This window comes from Diuraphis noxia, unplaced genomic scaffold, assembly GCF_037042655.1.
Source record: "Diuraphis noxia isolate RWA-SAM2 unplaced genomic scaffold, SU_Dnox_SAM2 contig0003, whole genome shotgun sequence".
Classification (NCBI taxonomy): domain Eukaryota; kingdom Metazoa; phylum Arthropoda; class Insecta; order Hemiptera; family Aphididae; genus Diuraphis; species Diuraphis noxia.
In genome coordinates, this window is record NW_028301713.1 from 75,204,914 (window position 1) to 75,221,085 (window position 16,172).

Below are 16,172 nucleotides of genomic sequence, written 5' to 3' on the forward strand. Positions count from 1 at the left end.
GTTTAAGTTTATAAGATATGTGGTCTATGGTGGATTTGAAAATATTTGTCATTAATATTAATTTAACAACATAAATAATTTGTAGAAATGACCTACGCATCATAAATACTAGTTACAATAGTACATATATGTATTTTATATTTTTTAAAAACGATTTTTAAGGACAATTATCCTTAGTAGGTATAGACATTTCAATAACTAAGAAACTACAAATTCAAATTTTTAATTTGGTACATCAAAATTTTTAATAACATCTACCTACTAAATTTACAGTTAAAAATGGGTTCTCATTTGAAAAACAGAAGTTTGTATCGCCACAGGCTTAAGTATTATTTTGTAACCTAACCTATGGGTATTTGATGTGCGGAATGTTAATATGCAACCCGCCTATTTATATAAATTTCCAATTTTAATTACTCGGTGCTGAGCAGTAGACACTAGCTAGTTGGAAAGTTACCTTTTTACTTATTATACCTAATAATATTTTATGATAACGATAAATGATGGATCTCTAGATACATATTTCATCAATCCCATATATCTATGTTTTGTAATGAACTGTTTAATAAACCACGGCTGTAGCTAGGTAAATATAAATATATAAAACTATATAATTTAACTTCTAATTAAGTTAGAAATTTGGTAAACAAAATAACTTTTATTTTTATTTGATGAGTTTTTAATTATTATCGATAAATAATTTAACCGAAAAACATTTTTACACTCATTCAATTATTACCTAGATGTTGTTTTAGATTCTGAGCGAAATGATGATTGTATTGATTTTACAATGTTGTGTGTCTATGTACAATGGACACGTTAAGTTGTCTAAATAATGATTCGATTTTCAATTTAAGTAGCTTTTATGGTTGGAAAGTGAATCTAGTTGGTGCATTGGTAAGGTCAAATGTTGAAATTCCCAATAGTTTTCAAAAGCATCGGGAAAAACAAAAAAAAAAAATAAGGAAAAACGGCAATTTTTATGCAAAATCTATTTTAGATATTGATGTACCTAACTCTAAAACAAATTACGTAGATGTATGGAATTTTCACTTTAATCCCTAAATCCCCCCCTGTATACGGGCCTGTTAAGTATATTAATTAAGTATGTATACCTACTATTTTGTATGTAGATGCACGTAGGTATAAATATCTCGAATGCTTCCCATTTTTTATATAATTAATGTATTTATATTTTATACCTATAGGCTATAGGTATGATATCTAATAAATAATAATGCACTATATTTTCAATAGTTCGTCGATTTGGAGGTAAGGTAAATCATGGTAGGAAACTTGGAATTTAAGGGTAATAGATATGACTGTATGTCTGTATGAGTAGGAAAGTATACCTTATATATTAGTTATTATAGTAGGTATCTATAAACCACGTTTCTCTTTGAAGAATTTTTGGTTAAAAACTTAAAAACGTAAATGATATGATAAAAGATTGTTTATAAAATTTAAAAATAAAAATAAATCCATATTTCAGTTAGATAATGATACATTCAAACGGGACTTCCTGCTTCGTAGTTGTATTCTGTCCGTAACATTCTGAAATCATAATACAAATTTGCATGTATATAATATACATAATTATTACTATTAACATATTCAATCACAAAAGAAAAATTACAAATATTCAGTATAAATAGGTACCTATTATTATTATGGTTTCACTAGTGAGATGCTGCAGTATCTCCGAAAGTATAAGGTACGTAAGTCTCGTCAGTCCCCTCACATTGGAATTTAAAAACTTTTTAGCAAATATTTAACATGATATAATTGCCAATTAACATTTTAGTTATTGTTTTAGTAATTACGTTGTTGCATGCTAACTTTTATTGTAAAAATACCAGGTGTATTGAAACAATTATATTAATAAATGAAAAAAAAAATGCTAACTTTTAAAACTTGCACAATTTTTAATTTTGACTCCAACCCTCTTCTACATACCAAAAATACTTATTTCTAATTTTTTTCTTAACCCTTAACCAATATGTATAGCATGTAACTCATGTAAGTATCATAATATCAACCTATATTATATGTGTGCCCGATAGTAATTAATTGTCTTGGTTATTATAGGTGTATAATTAAGCATTTGAAATTGGAATATCGAGTGATGGCTTAAAATAAATAAATTAGTTTTTCCCCTTTTTTATGTCGTATTTCACATTTGAAGTTATTTTCGAAAACGTTTTTTCATTTTATTAAGTCATATCTTGAAGACTAATGCATATTCCATACTATTTTAATACCAATAAAACAATACTACATCATCAACATAAATTATAAATGTATAAGTATAATTGTTATTACTTGTTTCACATCTTGCACCATAATATCCAGTTCCAGCGCATCTACATTTATATCCGGGTTCTTGCGAAGTTTGAACGCACACTCCGTTATGATTACACGGACCTTGTGCGCAGAAATCAAATCGGCGACCTGTATAAATATGAAAAAATGGTATAAGACGGATACATCGATTATACTTGACTCTATTAAATCCATTTGTAGATAAATATTTAATATAGAAGCGATTTTTTAAGGGTATTCAGTGGCGCCGAAGTGTTTAAAATATACTATGACATCGCACATCAAGGGTCCCCCATCATCCCTCCTATTTTTATCAGATGTAAATCAAAGCGTCTAAAAATAAGTAATGTACCTTTAACCGTATATTTTTATGTTTAAACATATATTCTGTCTGCAATCCACGGCAGTATCTCATGATGCCTTCCCCCCAAAATCTAAAAAATCTACTATGACATATGTCATATATAAATAGGGTGATCGGCGCTGCTAACAGTATTTATTTGATTTTTTAAATTATTATCCATACATATAATTGGCTAAATAAGTGATTACTAAAATTTAAATTTATGAAAAAAGGGAAAATTATGTTTAAAAAAAATGTGCCAATAATAGTTTTTTTTTTTTTTAATAGTGACTGATGTGTGTGTCTTCCGGATCACCTGGAATAGAACCATATCGTAATTTATCATAATATATTATTATAATATATTTTTTTTTTTATGATAATATGTCATGATGTTCAAATATTAGAAATCATAAAACCTTTTAACGCTTTGTAGCATTCCTCGTAGTTGCTGTATCTGTACTCGGAATAGCAACCCTTGCCGCAGAGACATTGGCCTTCTTGTATTCGACACCCCTGTCTACTCTGATCGCAACCTTCGAACACGGGTATAACTGAAATCAAAGACATTTTGTATTAATTATATACCTACTTACATATAACTCTGTAGCGCAACTAGAAGTTATCATTTTGTAGGGTGCAGTTGAGTAGTGTAGGTAGGTACATTACAGATTTGTTACAAGAAGTATAAAAAAAAATCAGTCACTATTATATTTCATGATATATAATTGAATCATGATTATAATTCTTACATATATTTACTATTTTTTACTTTTATCTATCATACCTATTAAAATTATCAGAGTTCACTAAGTAATCTCAGATAAAAAAAACTGAAATAGGTATAGGTAGGTACTAGAATCTATCACGATTAGGTCGATTCGTAGGCATGTCTATTGATTAAAAAATGCACGATCTAAAGTTTAGAACCTTATATTTATAATTTATGCCATGTTCCAGATAATTTTTATACCAAAACGATAAATTTTAAACAAGAAAACAGAAAATAATTTATAGGTTCTGAGTGGTAGGAGTGGTTGATATTTCACCTATTTTCATAGGCCACAATAAGGTAGGCTTAGCCCCCCTCTCCTAAAAAAACTTTTCATACATACATCGCATTATATAAGGGTCAATAAAGTGTCCAATATAAACCTTAGCTTCAGCTTCCCCTCCCCAAATCTCAAACACTATTTGTGCCTATGCCTACTTTACATTCCGTTATTGTTACGTCTCCACTGACATAAATATATAATACTACAATTTCACCGTGGTCTGGTGTAGACCGAAGCTAGTATTGGATTACATATATATATTTTTTTTTATAATAATGATAAGGCTTCAAAATCTTAGGTTATTAGCCTACAATTTTAACAATATGAACAAATATTTACAATTTATGGGCTATAGGTGAATATAATAGAAAAATTTACAAGGGTTGCAACCGCATATCCTGCCAGCCCCCAAATGACGCCCCTGTAATCACGTCGATTCGTACAGCCATTAATAACGGTATACGTATAATGTAATGATTGTGTCAGTATTAGTGGGTCTAACTCAAATAAGTACTCGATTTTGAAAATCAACTTCACCAACTTGCCCTTAGCTGGCCCATAGAATGTATCCAACTAGCTCTGATCTACTCTATATTGTATACACGCGGGCTATGATGAGATTAATATTATTTTACAGATCTATAATAATTATTATTGTGTGATTATTATCCGTGGAATCGATTTTTTTTTTTTATGAATAAAATCCAAAAAGCGAATAGGTAATTGAAAAGTTTCAATGAAAATATATTTTCGATAGGTACATAATAATAGTGCCTTTTGCTGCCGTTACCAGTAATGTTAGGTGCGACGTAACTATATGTATTATATGGGGTTGAAGTTTTCAAATGTCAATTGCTGCAGTTGTATAGGTATTTACAAAAATTTTTAAGAATAAGAGGGTGCCGTCGACTACACGTGAGACTTAATAGAGAAATAGCAGATGTACCATTTTATTTTACATCCTACAATGTTCCATAATGTCTCTGAAAACCATATTTGAAGGAAACGAATACACTATAGCTTCAGACCTTCTACACGTGTCATCTACACAGTATTATATTATTATTTATCCTGCGCAGCTGTTTTGGGTGATTTAATTTTCCCATGCACCGTCGTTGCTACGGTTCAGTTGTAAATTGGATCGACTGCAACTGTGCTGCACGTGAGATGGGCAACGATGTGCAGACAGTTTGCGAATTATATAATTTACTTAATATTATGTATAGTGCCGTTTACATTTAACCAATATTACAGGCAGTGTTTCATCTAAGTCTCCTGGGGCTTAGGCTTGGTACTTCGAGAGAAGTGATGTTCACGCTATACCCTTCCACATATATGTTACGTTTTAAAGGGCGTGCAGTAAACATATGGTGTCTCCTATATTATGCCCTGTAAAGATAATGAAAAAATTGCTCGCTTTATTATATATATCTTCTAATCATATAACTATGTAGCCCCCCTTCACATCAGTACCTATGTCTCCGGTAAATCTGGAACTGTTGAACTGATTATACCTATATAGGATCAGGATACCACTTAACAATTCGAGAAATTCGTATCTCGAGTTTACGAAAACACTGCAGCTATATAACGTATATATACTGACCACACGTAACCTAACCTAACCACGGCTGAGTATATTACATTAAAACGCATTCGATCATCAAAAATATAATTTATATAATTATAATATTATTATTAATAGGTATGAAAACAACGTCATGGAAGATCTGTCCCTCACCACTCACCTCATTAGTATGCTCATCATTGCTATGAATATTATATTTGAAAGAGAGAGAAATGAAATCGTAAGAAAAAAACATTTAAAGAGATAATCGGGATGGCGATGGTCGTGATTGAAAAGTATGCAGTGAATCGTTTTCAATTTCGACTTAATGCACAATGAATAAATCAACAAATAAACAATGAAAAAACTAAGTATAGCCGTAGTTAGTACTGTTAGTAGTTAGTTACCCATAATTCGTTATTAGTTTTCTAAGATATTGAGACAAGCTAATGTGTGAGTGTATAGCTGTGTGGAAGCTAGGAGGTAAGAAACTATGAATTTATGCCCAATATTAGAACGTTAAATTATAATTATTTATTATAACGTTTTTTTTTTTATTTAGAACGTTTAAGACTCGCGTGATGTGTTTACATTTTAATAATTTCATAACATTCTGTGATATCGAATTATGCATATTATTTGTTATACCTAGCTGATCTCTCGCTCTCTCTCTCTACCTCTCTCTCTCGAGTCAAATCAATAAAATGTAAGTGTTTCAGTCAAATACTATATACAATTATGACGTTTGTTTATTGTGCTACAGAAAGAGCACGACGTAACGGCGTGAAATGTGTTTAATATTTAACAAAAATAACAAAACCATAATATCAAAACGATAACTTATAACATTTCAATAATATATAGGTAATCTTCTTTACCCATTCATCGACTATACCTATGCATGTCTTATCAAATTTTAAGTAATAATTAAATATTGTTTTTACTATATAGAAAATACTTACCAATAAGGCAACAACGGATCAATATTATTAATTAAGATGTATACTACCTATATATATACGCATAATTTAATTCAGATTACGAAAATTGTTTTTTTTAAATTTCCATTTTTATAGATACTCTTGTGTCAATAAAACGTACGAGTTTTAACAAATAGATCATTTAGATATTTGTTATGTGCGTATTTACATGTGAGCACGTCATCATAACATAGTATCCTATATCATAGTATAAACACTTCTGTATTAGCATTGATTATAAATACTATACTATAGATTTATAATCAATGGTACTATAGGCAAATATTATGTTAGGTCGCACAAAATATACAAATTATAGGTACGAATTATTTCAAAACCAATATATCTTAATAATTTATTATGCCAAAACAAATGATATTGTAATAAGAAATAATATTCAGTTGATAAGGAATTCTTTCAACTTTCAAGTTATAAACACACAAATGTGGCGTTATATTATATAAATCTTTATCAACTAAAATTTAAAACTTAATAAATTTAGAGAAATCAAAAACTAAAAAAAAACTTATACGTTTGTTAAAAACCAACTGAATTTGAGCGTTTTGATTACATATAAACTTAGAAGTTATAATCAGTATCATATAATTAATATGAGGTTCACTGTAGTCTTATATAACTATCAGGAAAATAAAAATAAAGAACTGAAAGTCTTAGTTATTTTTACGAAGATATGAAGAAATTTGCATTCATATACTGCAATCTTATGAATTTATTCACTACCTAGTCGTACCTTCATTTAAAGAATTATAATATAAGTATCCACGGACTGTGGCAATTGCGTAATTATGGAGGAGAATATGAGGATAATTCGTAAATTCGATCTAAGTAGAAATAAGTTTGCAATGAATACTCGCGGATTGTTTTTTCCTCGCTTTTTAGGATGTAACATACGTGTTATTACTATGTCTTAAATTTATACAAGTTAAAATTGATAAAATGTGCCCATAAAAAATTTTAAAAATGCAAAAACTATTATAACTTAGTATTTATCAATAGGCATTATATAATTGTTTAGTACTTACAAGTGATGTCGATATTAAAAATTAATTTTTATCAAAACCTCTTATACATAGCCACATAGGTATTTGTATTATGTATATACATATATATATATATATTAATAGGGTGCAACTGGGAACTAGGACCAAATTATTTTCGGGGGAGTACATGTAGATTGTGGAGTACTTATATTTTTCTTTATTAATCTGAGTGGACATTTCCTCTTTCCTCCATTTGAAAGTGATTTATAATAGTATTAATAATATATATATATAACAGCTTTTACATTAATGTATATTAAGTTAATCGATACATTTAAATTGTATTTCCATCATCCTTGATTAAATTTACAAAATTTCTTTCGAGATTGTTAGAAATATAGATGATATCCAAATTTGAGAAACAGTCTTGCAGCATAATATAGCATCGTTTTAAACCAATTTTTCGTGATTTGTTGACTGTTGTCCAGTTATATTTGGAGATGATACACGAATATTTTTTTTTTTTTTTTTTTGGGGGGGGGGGCAAGCCACCACCTATATCTGAGTTTCTATATACCTACCTATACATTATGTTACCAATTATGTGCGCTTGCGTGCGCATTTTTTTGTATGTTATGACGTGTACTTACTCGTGGTGATCAGTAACAGTGGCAGGATCATCGGCGTAGCGTAATCCATGGTCTTCCGCGGTCAAATTATATTCTCGATGTTTCGTGTCTGAGGAGGGCCTCCTCGAGTCTTGGGCGACAACGACTACGACGGCGGCGGCGGCGACGACGAAGACTTAATATGAGACTCGAGATCAGCTGTCGTGTACAATGTACGCCGAACAAATGTTGAACACATGTGTACGAACTGGAAATAGACGACGAGGACGAGATGCAACCATTTACCATTTTATCGTCCCCGCACTATTGTAACGCACACGCACGCACGCACGCACGCACGCACGCCCACCCGGTGATCGCCGGTACATTTTATAGTAATAATTATACATAATACATATAATATTATCATCTGCAGCAGACCGTGATTTCTGTTGAATGTATTTTGGTTTTATCTCAACTTAACAACATAACGTTATATCACGTTGTATTGGCTCCGTGCAGCGGTTTATCGTTTCAAGTTAAATTTACTTCCGGTGTTGTGTGTGATGTGTTCAATATACGATATTATAACACACGTGTATAAAATTACGTCCTAATATCATAATAATATGCATGCTGCTGTCATTGAACTCTGTTGTTGCTATGTATGTGCATAGACCGCGATGATGTGTTGATGGACTGCGGCGGTGGTGTGCTGTAAATACACGTTATAATATTATATACAGGCCGGTTACTATAAACAAATGTTCACTCGTTTTTAGTTTTTAGGTTTAAAAAATTTACATACCATGATACACCAAATAAAAGAATGCTGAAGAATTGTATGTAATGGTAGGCGTACCTGATATGAACGCGTGTCGGAACTTAAACGCATTCCATATATGCGCATTTATCCGAATATTGTCAATTGACTCTGCTTATAGACCCATTGTGGTTGATGACAATGTGGTACATGTACCTACACGGTATCCTAAACATATCCTCAAAAGATAATTATAGTAGTCACAGCATGGTTTTAAATCATGCGAGTAACGAATAGTCAGATGCACAGTAGCGAATAATTATTAATATTTTGAACAACCCTGTATATAATATATAGGTAGTAGAAAAACCGGGTGATTTTGTTGACCACGGTTCCTGTGTATTTCGGAATTTTCCTGATTTTCTCAAAAAATAAAAAGAAGAGATTGTAAAAACAGTTAAAGCTCGTCAAAATAATTTACCAATCGATTATTATCGGTACACGTATACCGATGCTGAAAGAACCACTCTAGGCATATAAAGTTATCGAATATAGTTAACATATAAATTCATATTAGATCACGTTTTACACGTGTATGATATAATATCTACAAGTACTTATGTGATTATATATATAAATATATATATGCATATATAAATGTACGATGTCACATTTTGTAGTTCATCGATTTTATTTTATTTTAACGAATACTTCCGTTGCATATTAAATTCATGGAGAGTATATGCATGAATAAATTGCCTTATGTTTTGCCGCTTTAATTAAAAAATTTAAATTTAGATCACTCAAATCTTAAGTTTTTTTTTTTAAATAGTCAATATTATATAGGTAATATGTAGGCAGGTATGAGGTAATGATAATCTAAGTACAAAATGTACAGCCTGCAGGGCTGCAGCTATACATTTATGGGGCAGTATAAATTCTCGTGATTTTATTTTGAGTCCAATCCTACCTACCAACAATTACAAAAACAGATATCTATATAAGAAATTAAGAAATAATTTTCAAAACGATGCTTGCTAGAAAACTATTATTAGGTACCGAATAACAGGTACCTATCTAATAGTATTATGATATTTTGTATTTTTAAAAGTGATGTAAAATTTGTATATCAGTCGACGCAATAAGAATATGAGCTAAGGGAAGAAAAACACGAATACATTATTACAATTTATGAATACTTATACGAATTTGAAGAAAGAAGCCACTATAGCTTATAACACTAATAACACTTCCAATATTTAAGTTATTTTTGATATTATAACAATTATTATTACATTGTTGACAGTATTAAGCATTAGGTATTATGTACCAAATTAATTGTTGAGTTGAACATTTAACTTTCTATGGTTGGAATACGCGTGCGAACTACGCATAGAAAAACTAAAACTTGATAAGTATGAAGCATAATAGGTAGTTAATGAACTCAAATTAGAATTTCCACTTTGCATTTACAGATTCACCGACGAAAATAACAACGTGCCTAGTTCAACGTGATCAAAAATTATAATCAATTTTTTTTATATCTAAATATCCAATCAAAATATTAATCATACCTATATCGTGGTATATAGTATACGTAGTATAGTTCCGTTGTTAATAGATATACGGTTTTCAGCTGTATATTATATAAAATACAATCATATTAGTAGTTAATTTGTGGTTTACTGATAAAACAAATGGTAAAAAAGAATAAAGTTCAATGCTCATTGTTGGCCTTATAAACACTTATATGCGTCAAATAGTCTACGACATTATAAAGGTCATTAATTTATTATTGTAATATAAACCATTCAATTTAGTTTTTGCCGAATAATTTAGTAATTTTCTGTTCTCACAATCGGGCTATAACTTTCGTAACAAATACTTTCTTATTATATTGTTATGTTATACAGTTAGCTCATACCTATAATTTATAGCATGATTATTATACCTACGTCTCACGTCGATTGTTTTATCTCTGCAGTGGTCCATGAGTCCATCGTACGTTTTATAATAAACTGAATAATTTTGGATTAGGTACCTAAATTGTATCAGAACTTGACATTTCACTATTTCAGAATTATTATTTTCGTTTAAGTGTAGGACAACCAACTATATAGGTACAGGGGCGTCAGGGGACAGCGACGACATGATAAGACTGATATAACTGTAGGTTTATCGATTAATTAAAATTTAAAGAGACGAAAATGGCCCATAATTTTGACGAGCTGGTAACAATATTTTGATGGCCAGATAAAACGTTATTGAACGTTTAAAGATTGTTTAAAATTAAACGATGAATAAAATTGTGAACGTTCATGTGACCCGGCAGTATTGTTTTATTGAAGTATCTATAGGTATAAGATCACAATTTGTTGCGTATAATGTATTATTATTATATTTTATGAAACAATAGCACGACACGACTATTCAAAATATTTTCAAATATCAATATTAGTAATATTGTAATTCGGATTTTAACATTCGTTGAGGAAAATCGAATGGCGTCGGCTGTTGTGGTCCAGACTTATGCGTTTCGGGCTTTTCCATAAAGAATAATACTGAAATAGCACTATCGTTATACGATGACGACAGTGCTTTTATTATACTCAACATTTAAAAACTTTGAAGCAATAGCCCTAAATATTCGAACTCACCCGAACGAAACATCTGAAAATAAACCGCCGGACACCTGTACCAGAATGTTCCACATTAGGAAGCAATTTCAGGTCCGGGTTAAGCGTTGGCACACGCCTGCAGAGCAAACTAACTGTTATGCCACCGTTTACGTGTTTCGTATTTTAAGTGCTACGTCAAATATGTTTAAATACCATCCCCGAAAAATGTGCTGCCCTAGGCGTGAGCCTATTATATCAACGCCTATACCCTCGAGCTGGGCCGGTACGATTTTTTATAATATATAATAGTGTATTGTTTATATATCGTACTGATGAGGTAAGATCTTTTTTTAGGAAACAATTGTTTATTCTTTTATTATAATCTATATATTATTATCTCCGCAGTGATCTCGTGAAATCACCACTAACGGCACTAACTCACAATACTCTCGCGAGGCCCACGATAGTTTTAAAATATAGTATACCTATACTTTATAGGAATATACAACTGTACAAGTATATTTTACATATTATTATACAACAATAATATTATATATACGAGTATATAAGCGGAAAAAGCGCTTTTTATTTTAGTTACCGTTTATAGGTACTACCATGAAAACGCATGTGGCCGGCGCATGTATAGCATACGAAGCAATAATTATGTTAAAAACACACACTTTTTTTCTTCAATAAACATTGATTTTCTTGGAAAATTGTTTTAAAACATGTTTGACGTAATTTAACTTTTAAAAAATTACATTTTCCAAATTTAATAATATTTTAAATATTTTTATCGTTCAAGTGTTTTGCTTTTTTTGCAAACGGCAGCATAATATGTTATACATGAAGCAAAATATTTTTCTAAGAATTTCTTTTGAATGAGTACCTATTATTATGAGTTATAGTGTTATACTATTGCCATGGCAGCTAATAATAATTTGATAACTTTAGATTCATATACTGTATATTCGTTTAGTGTTGATGGCGACGGTAATATGGGGGGGGGAGGTTTTAACTTTTAACAGTTTTAACCCTACAAATTTAGTATCATCATCAGTACCCAAAGTAGAATAACCCAGAAGATTTAGTGGATTTCGATTTTATTACCTATATCATCATTAAAAACAGATATCTGATGTAACTTCATTATTACAGTATCTAAATTTTATGATCAAATTGGGTGACTATGTTTCAATATTGCTTCACTCCGACTAAAGTTAAGTTAATACGGTATTAATTATATTAACCTACATGATGAGTTTTTAAATTATTAAATGTCTTTCAAAACCTATATAGATGTAGATCAAATATCAGTTCAGTTTCATCAAAATTTTATTTTATTTAGGTAGTGAAAAGTTCAGTTTTTTTTTTGAAATTTCATCGTTGTATAGAATCGAATTATCTCAGAATGTAATCAGAAATTCAGTTTTTGGACAGAAATTGACTGAAAAGAAGAAGTGTGACTGTTTGAGTTTTTAAAATAATGAAGTTTGGTAAAAATTATTTTCATTATTAATGTAACGCATTAAATATGAAGTTATTTATACATTTTAAGTGTTTACTTGCCCATCTATACTTAACAAAGTTATGAATTAGAATATTTTTTTGTTTATTTAAATGACTATAAAGTTATAAATAAGTTTTTATTTAATGTAAATAGGTACCTGAAGAAGTAAATATTAAACATTTTCAAAAATATATTTGTTTGTAAATTTTTATTCAAAAAACCTTTTTTTTATGTATGATTACTTCACTCTTTATTAATAATAAAAATAAAATATACATAGATTTCAATTCAAATATTGATAATTAAACAATATTTTATGAATAAATATAATTGTTATCGCAAAGAAATATTTTGTTAATTAACTTTATCGAATGTTAAAGTAATATAAAAAGTTACGGAACTCAAAATGTATTTTCAAGATAAGGACAAGGTTATAATAAAATATGATATATACATATATATATATATATATATATATAGTTATAATAAAATTTTATTGTAAATGTACATAAAATAATATTATAACATACCTGCATTTTTTTTTTTAATGATGATACACCAAATTATAATATACCTACATTTCACAAAGTAGTAGTACAATGTAAGTATTATTTTTAACCATAAAAAATGAGTTAAAAAACAAAAAAGTTAATAATAACACTTGTAGCATCATATTATTAATACTTTTTTTTTATACTGGACGGATATTGAATTGTTTAAAGTTGTTTTTCTTCAATTAGTTAGCACAACCCAACAACCTTAGGGTGTATATATTTGCATAAAACGTTTCCCAAATTATTTTTTGCGTCGTCTTGTTCAATTTCACTGTACACCTGAAATGGAAAAGAGTCGTATTAATAAGGCTTACGGACTTGGTTACTCGGACGATGATTTATATTATTAATCGGTTGACGGTTGTGATTATCAAACTATTAAATGTTTGTCGTGGACTCACTCCGTTAATAACAATAGAAGGAATCTGAGCCGAACGCGGTAAAACGGTCTGTGTACGATTGCTGTAGTGAACCATTAACGAATCGCTGAATTGTCTGTTCATAAAACACTTCTTTATCTTGCCGTAATAATCGTCGTACAAGCCCATATTTCTCGTACACTAAAATTAATACGAAATTTAAAACAAATGATATTTTCAAATAAGTGTAAGTCGCATGAAACGTTAATATTATAATATTATATTATATAACTGAAATAGGTACATGCTACTACGCTACGAATGACCTTTTTTGTTCCATCGTATTCATTTATATAGTTATAATGCAGCAGGTTATCTATCACGAAATGTTTATTGAATTTAATGGTTTTATTTTCAATCCATAATAATCTCATCTACTTGAAAATTAAAATCATTATTAAACTATTTTCTCTTTCCTAGTTAGTCATGTAAATTGTGGAATATTTACTTTGGTCATTATTTCATTAATTCATTATATATACCTATAATACTAATAAGTCAAAGTAAGAATAGTTTTTCGAATTTTGCTGTACCCAAATCAACATTTTTTAAAGGCGGGCATATAATATTATGGTATTATTAAATAGATGAGGTCTAAGACCGACATTAGATACGATCGATGAGTGCGACGGTACAGGCGGCTCGCGGTTGTCTGTTTATACCTATGTTTAAAAAGAAAGAAAAAGGGCCCCGAAATAATACTTGTGCTGGGTGCTGAAAAAGCTAGAGCCGGCCCTGATAATTCCTAAGTGTAATTTGAATTGTTATTTGTTAGTCAAATATGTTTTCACACATTTTATTTCACGTCGCAATGCTAAACATATATTATCGGTACATTTCACTTTAAGTGATAATGTAAATATTTATTAGACATGTTGCTTTTTATGCATTTTACAAGTCATTTATCCATGATTTTAAAACGAAATCTTTTGCAATAGATAATAGTGATATAATATGCGAGACAGAAGGTTCCATTTAGATAACAGTATACCTATTGAATATTTAAACAGTTATTTTATATAATAATAAATAAATCATAAATATAATTCTAAAAATATAATAGTTATTAGAATATTAATTCAATTCCGAAATCCTATTTTGGTTAAGAATTATGAAATTTTAATACGAATATTGTTTTACTTCAAATGGTTTAAATTTAAGATCGTAACCGATTTTTACGATTTATACCAGATGAAGCTAAAATGTATCACTGTACATACTACATACGAGTACAATAACATATAAATATAAACTTCACTGACCAACTAAAATAAATCACTATTTTAATAAGTTATCGGTGTCATAATTTTTATTTTAACGAGAGTTTAGTATAAATTATTATAAAATAGTTTCATATGAAAAATGCGAATATGATTCTTACTTGATATCCTGAATGTGTTTCAACTGTAGAACTCATATAACATACCAAATAATTAGCCAATAATTGCAGTTTGGATGGTAGTACATGAATGCTACATGCTTGCCACTTATTTTTCATACATTCAGTTAGTCCGTTTTGACATTTAAAAAACCATCTTCCTTCGAATAATTTTTTCTGTAACGGTCACCATTAGTATATAATATATTAAAATGAATACGTTTTGTACAATACATTTAAATATATATTATATATATTTTTAGTTGCATATATGATATACGAGTATATAAAAACAAAAGATTATATTATGTGATATAATATAATTATTTCAAACATTTATCGGGATAAATAGTTTGTAAATTAAAATATCAAGTATATATAAGTACACTTACGTCAGCATTACCGAAAGGCACGAAATCAAAGTTGACATATTTTTGAAATTTCGCCAAGATTGGTCTTATTTGATTTTTAAACAAATCCACCGAATCCGAGGACAAGCTTTCGTAGTATATTGACATAGTTATTTTCTGAGGAAAAAAATCGCGCGCTTTATTAATATTTTATTTTTGTCTTGAAAGAAAACGGCAATATATTGTCAGTAATGGATTTATTGTTTCACTCACGGGCACGGAATTTTGATTGTCGACATGAGGCGCGTCGTACAAGGGTTTTACAAACCCTTTTTTGGCGGTAGCTAAATCCATCGTACTAGTTTTAGTAACTATTACTAATAAAAATATGACGGAAAATGCAGTACTAGCAATCATTTCTAAAGATATCTTATTACGACCTACACAACTACAGTCGTACTCGGTAAAATTATTAAATGATTGTAAGGCCGTTTTAGACGCACCTATATAACCACACAACGAAAGTTTCTCGTCCGTTTATCTATATACAATACGTGTGAGTGGGTATGGTTGCTCGAGACATTGTACTTTATATATTATTACAATTATGCATATAATAATAATAATAATAATAATAATAATTTATCGTGTGCGTGTGTGTGTAATGAAAACATTATATTGCGACTGCCTATTCCTGTAAAATC

General features: G+C 29.6%; 2 protein-coding genes across 2 annotated transcripts; both read right to left on the reverse strand.

Moving 5' to 3' along the window:
• Positions 1 to 1,435: 1,435 nt before the first annotated feature.
• Positions 1,436 to 8,176, reverse strand: LOC107174082 (uncharacterized). Its single transcript, XM_089222126.1, has 4 exons — positions 7,919 to 8,176; positions 3,085 to 3,219; positions 2,323 to 2,451; positions 1,436 to 1,554 (listed from the first exon to the last, which is right to left on the reverse strand). The coding sequence occupies exons 1-4, from the start codon at positions 7,965 to 7,967 to the stop codon at positions 1,493 to 1,495; spliced, it is 375 nt and encodes a 124-aa protein (XP_089078252.1). The 5' UTR covers positions 7,968 to 8,176; the 3' UTR covers positions 1,436 to 1,492.
• Positions 8,177 to 13,242: 5,066 nt separating this feature from the next.
• Positions 13,243 to 16,027, reverse strand: LOC107174096 (gamma-interferon-inducible lysosomal thiol reductase-like). The gene is made up of 5 exons (XM_015524915.2): positions 15,742 to 16,027; positions 15,511 to 15,645; positions 15,122 to 15,295; positions 13,723 to 13,881; positions 13,243 to 13,600 (listed from the first exon to the last, which is right to left on the reverse strand). The coding sequence occupies exons 1-5, from the start codon at positions 15,883 to 15,885 to the stop codon at positions 13,508 to 13,510; spliced, it is 705 nt and encodes a 234-aa protein (XP_015380401.1). The 5' UTR covers positions 15,886 to 16,027; the 3' UTR covers positions 13,243 to 13,507.
• Between the last annotated feature and the right edge of the window lie 145 nt (positions 16,028 to 16,172).